The sequence below is a fragment of the Phaethon lepturus genome, unplaced genomic scaffold, assembly GCF_000687285.1.
Source record: "Phaethon lepturus isolate BGI_N335 unplaced genomic scaffold, ASM68728v1 scaffold33615, whole genome shotgun sequence".
NCBI lineage: Eukaryota > Metazoa > Chordata > Aves > Phaethontiformes > Phaethontidae > Phaethon > Phaethon lepturus.
The window spans coordinates 2,421-6,613 of record NW_010540401.1 but is presented as its reverse complement, the minus strand read 5'-3'; the positions used below and the strand labels follow the sequence as shown (position 1 = coordinate 6,613).

The 4,193-nt window shown below is 56.7% G+C and overlaps 1 protein-coding gene across 1 annotated transcript in view; it reads right to left on the bottom strand.

The window, feature by feature from the left end:
* LOC104621045 (proton-coupled amino acid transporter 1-like) overlaps positions 1–3,492 on the bottom strand; it is a gene marked incomplete at its 3' end in the record, with an annotated part of 15,441 nt that extends 11,949 nt beyond the window's left edge. Inside the window, exons 1-5 of the mRNA XM_010287431.1 lie at positions 3,347–3,492; positions 2,997–3,087; positions 1,659–1,747; positions 1,333–1,428; positions 505–589 (exon numbers count right to left, since the gene is read on the bottom strand). Coding sequence (XP_010285733.1) covers positions 505–589; positions 1,333–1,428; positions 1,659–1,747; positions 2,997–3,087; positions 3,347–3,489 — 504 coding nt within the window. The remainder of the gene's footprint in view (positions 1–504; positions 590–1,332; positions 1,429–1,658; positions 1,748–2,996; positions 3,088–3,346) is intronic.
* Positions 3,493–4,193: the final 701 nt, after the last annotated feature.

Here is a 4,193-nt window from a genome sequence, read left to right as displayed (position 1 = left end):
GATGTAATTAAGCTCCAGAGCCACGGGATGAGGCAAGAAACTGGAATGCAAACAGGTCCAAGAAAGGGAGAAGAGAGGTTCACGGCAGGTCCCGGTACCCATTACACGTTACCATCTACATAGAGTATCAATAAACCAAGTAACTGAGGTGGGCACGACATCAAAGACACAGTCCCTCTGCTTTCACCGTGCTCCTGCCTTCCCTAACCAGGAACGGCCGCACTTGCCCTGGGCGACAGACAGCTCCAGCGTCTCTGCACGCGGAGCAAACTCACAGGGACTCTCGGACAAACCTGCCCTGTTTGAATGGGGAAACCGATCCTCCAAAATACCCGGGCAGAGGAGCAGTACCCTCCTGAGCAGCATCAGCTTCAGAAAGCGAACCTTTGGTGGCCGTGACACGGGAGCTACAAACAACCCAAGCGCCTCCACACCCCTCCCCTGGCTCAGGAGGGGTAAGACGAGGAGTAAGGGTCAGAGTACAAAGGAAGGAGTAAGTCTAACCTGTCTTAGATTGTCAGCCAGAAAGACAAAGTACACACAGCAGAAACCCAGCTGAGTGACTATCAGGAAGAGTCCCACTACACGCCTAGAAAAGAAAAAAAGACCTTTTGTTACCTAGGCCATATAGAAATAAGAGTCCACTCGGGTTGCTTGCGGCTGCACTTAAACACTGCAGCAATGCTGCTCTCCCTGGGGGTTGAGATGTGCAGGTCAGAGCACACCCAGCTCACTTCTCCTGGACGATCAGGAGAGAGGACCACATCTCCATCTAACCTCACAGGCCTCAGGCTCTGCGGTCTCCCCGTTCCATCCCCTCCAAAGGGTCATGACCAGCCTCAGGAGGAAAGTCTCCTCCTTGTGTTTAGCACTTCTAGTCTGCTGCTGAATTGTCACAGCTGGAGACAACACTCCCCAGACACAGGAATAGGTGAATGTTCCCAGCATCTGATGTGCAACGATCAATGTGATGTGATGTGAGACACCCACAGGGCTGGTAGCATCCCTGGGAGCAGCCATTAGATATGCTCACTGTCTAACAAGATGGGCCAGCACTGCAGAACATGTTATTTACCCCTTTTGTTATGCTGCAGAGACTTACTTCTCCCAACCCTTTAGTATAAGCCATATCTGGGGACAGGACCGGGTCAAAGACCTCAATGTTATCCCCTGGGGGACACTGAGCATTCAGGGCAGGTGAGCCAAATAACATTTTATGTCACTTGTGCTCATCTGCCAACACAGCTGAGAGACCAGCTGGCTCTTCTATCCCGGCTGCAGCACATGCTGGGCTTAAAGACAAGTCCCCTGCCTGGATGGGGGAACAGGTACCTTCCCCAGACAGCATGTGTCCGCAGCCACGCACTGGGAGTCGACTCCAGCCCGTACACCACGGCACCCCCATAGTCCACAAACTGCTTCTGGAACCTGTCCGGAGAAGAGAGAAAGAAGGGACGTCACGTCAGCCCCGTCAGCTGGTTCCCAAGGCAAACTGACAGTAATGGGAAAATAGTTCCTGTGAAAAAGCCCAGAAGTAGTTCCTGACTGAGGCTTCGGCACAGGCAATTTGCCCCTGGGAGGCTTCAGAAAAACCACAGGGCTTGTTGGGAAGGAAGGAAGGAGAAGCAGCAGTGCCGAGAAGGGGAGCTGCTCCTTACCTGTAGCAGAAGTGATGGGCGCATTTCACCAGGATGCCCATGCAGTGCACAGCCACGACTCCCATCACCAGCAGGCTCAGAGGACCCAGCTGCAGGGGAAGAGAGGGGGAAGGCTGCACTCTGATGGCCAAAGGCAGAGCTGCACGATGGGTTTTACTTCCCGACAAAACTCCACAGGTCCAGTGAACCAAAACACCGCTGGAGGCTGAACCAGAGGTCGGGTGCTGCTCCCGTGAACCAGCCCCCCAGGACAGAGTAACCCCACGGAGAGCAACAAGCTTGGCAGGAATGATGCAGAAGCAGCAAGTTGGGGCAGCTTGGGCGTAGCAAAGCGCTTCCAGGATTGTTTTTCAAACTATCTTGCACATTGCTATCACACAGGTAACAAAGAGGTCATGGCTCAGACAAAGAAAGGAAGTTTTCATTTTTAATTCTTTTTATTTTTCAATCTGAGCAATGGGAACGTTGCATTGCTGGGCAAGGAAACCTGGAGCAGAGCAGCAAGGTGCCCCCACCTCTCAGACAGCAGTTGCTGGAGCATGATACAGACACCAAGGTGCTGAGCGTGGGGACAGAAGTGGGGGGGAAATGTGACAGCGGCCGGGGGCTGCTGTTTGACCACCAAGCGTGACACCAGCCCTCAGGCAGCAAAACTGCATCACATCCTCTGAGCTCGACATGGCCAGAGCTGTGAGGCTGGGTAAGCCCACGTGAAACCCCAGGGAGGGAAGCATGCCACCATCTCCCACCAGCAGCCCTAACCGCTGACCGATGGGGCTCGTTACATGCGTGCTGTGCTCGTAGGACCCTCAGGAGGCATGGTCTGCTCAGCATAGACCGGCTGCGACAAACCAAGGTGGAGGTCATGCTGAACCTGCCACCCACAGGACCAGGGCGAGGAGATGCCACCCGAGTGGAGCATTCCGGGAGAAAGGGGCTGATGCCGCAGGGGCCAGGGAGGTCAGGGCGAGGAGATGCCACCCGAGTGGAGCATTCCGGGAGAAAGGGGCGGATGCCGCAGGGGCCAGGGAGGTAACAGCCAGCTGGGTGAGCGTGCAGGGACCCAGCACCCTGCCTGACCCCAGCTGAGGAAACCGCAGCCCGACTCACATGCTGAACTCCTCAAGACCAGCCAACACCACACAGGAGTGGCAAGGACAGGCCAGCAGCAAACGAAGCGAGCCGCAGAGCCCCGGGTGCAAAAGCTCGCAAGCCACCGAGCACCAAGAGCCATCTCAGCAGGGAGTCGGCTCTAACGCCGGCCAGGCAAGCTGCCCAACGCCCTGCGGTCACTCTGCCCCACGAGCTCCCGCACCGCAGGGCTGAGAGCTGCCTTACCAGGATGCCAGCATTCTTCACAGCCAGAGGCAGCCCCAGCAGCCCTGTGCCGATATTCCCCTTCAGGAGGTGGATCAGGGTCTGGTACCACCTGGGGGAGAGAAGATGCAGAGATGACCGTCAGCAGGTGCCCGCACCCAGACCACGCAGTCACAGCCCTCAGCTCATCCTGCTCGGTCTCCATCAGGCAGGACCAGAGCTCTGCCTTCGCCACCCCCAGGAGGGATTCCCCATAAAACCATGGCTCTACCATCCTCCAGCAAAGCCAGCAGGCAGCCCGGAGCCACCGTTACCTCCTCCACCCTCCCCGGGTGCTGGGCCAGCCTGGTGGGGAAGGCAGCGTCACTCACGTTGTCCCATTGGACTCCCCAAAGCGCTGGTAGGACTCGGGGCGGGTGAAGCCGTTCATGCCGTCGGGCGGGCTCCCCTCCGGTGTGACGTCCGTGGAGCTGTAGTCGTTGTAGTCCTCGCTGCGGAGGCGCCGGGTGGACATGGTCCCTGTGGAGGGAGCTGCATTAGGGGTGCCCAGCTCGACGCCCTCCTTCTCAGGCTCCTTGGGGTCAGCCATCGCACAGACAGGCTGGCGCATACTGCCGGAGCAAGGTCTCCTCCAGGGCTTTTATACAGCAACGCGCTCCCGCCCAAGCAATCAGGGGCCTGGCATGTCCTAAGGTCAAAGGTGCATGGCACATTCCCACTGGCGCTTCCCACAGGCTCGTGCTCCTGTTTCGGGCACATGCACCAGGGCGGGCTCAGGATCCTGCAGGCAGAGTCTGGATGTGACCTGCTTCACATCAGGCAACGGAGCTGTGTACCCCTGCTCTAAGGGAGGTGAGTGTGGCCCCATAGCCACAGGCCGTGGGGCAGGGAGGGACATACTGCCAGCATGTCCCTGGTGCTCAGGACTGGGGCTGTCAAGAGGACAGCCAGGAAAGAGCAACCATTTTTAACCCACACAGTTTGCTGCAAGGGAACAGCTTGCTCTTGCCAGGGAAGGGAAAGTTTCCTAACTTCTTTTTTCTTTTCTTTCTTTTTTTTTTTTTAATTGAAGACTTTTTATTAAAAGGAATTAAAAAATGTGATTATGCTCCACCAGGAAGGAGCACAGCTCACATGCTGATAGCAAACAGTCCGTCCCAAAGGCTTCACAGCCACAGAGGATGAAGCACCTGCACAACCCGGAGCTCTTGCTCCAGC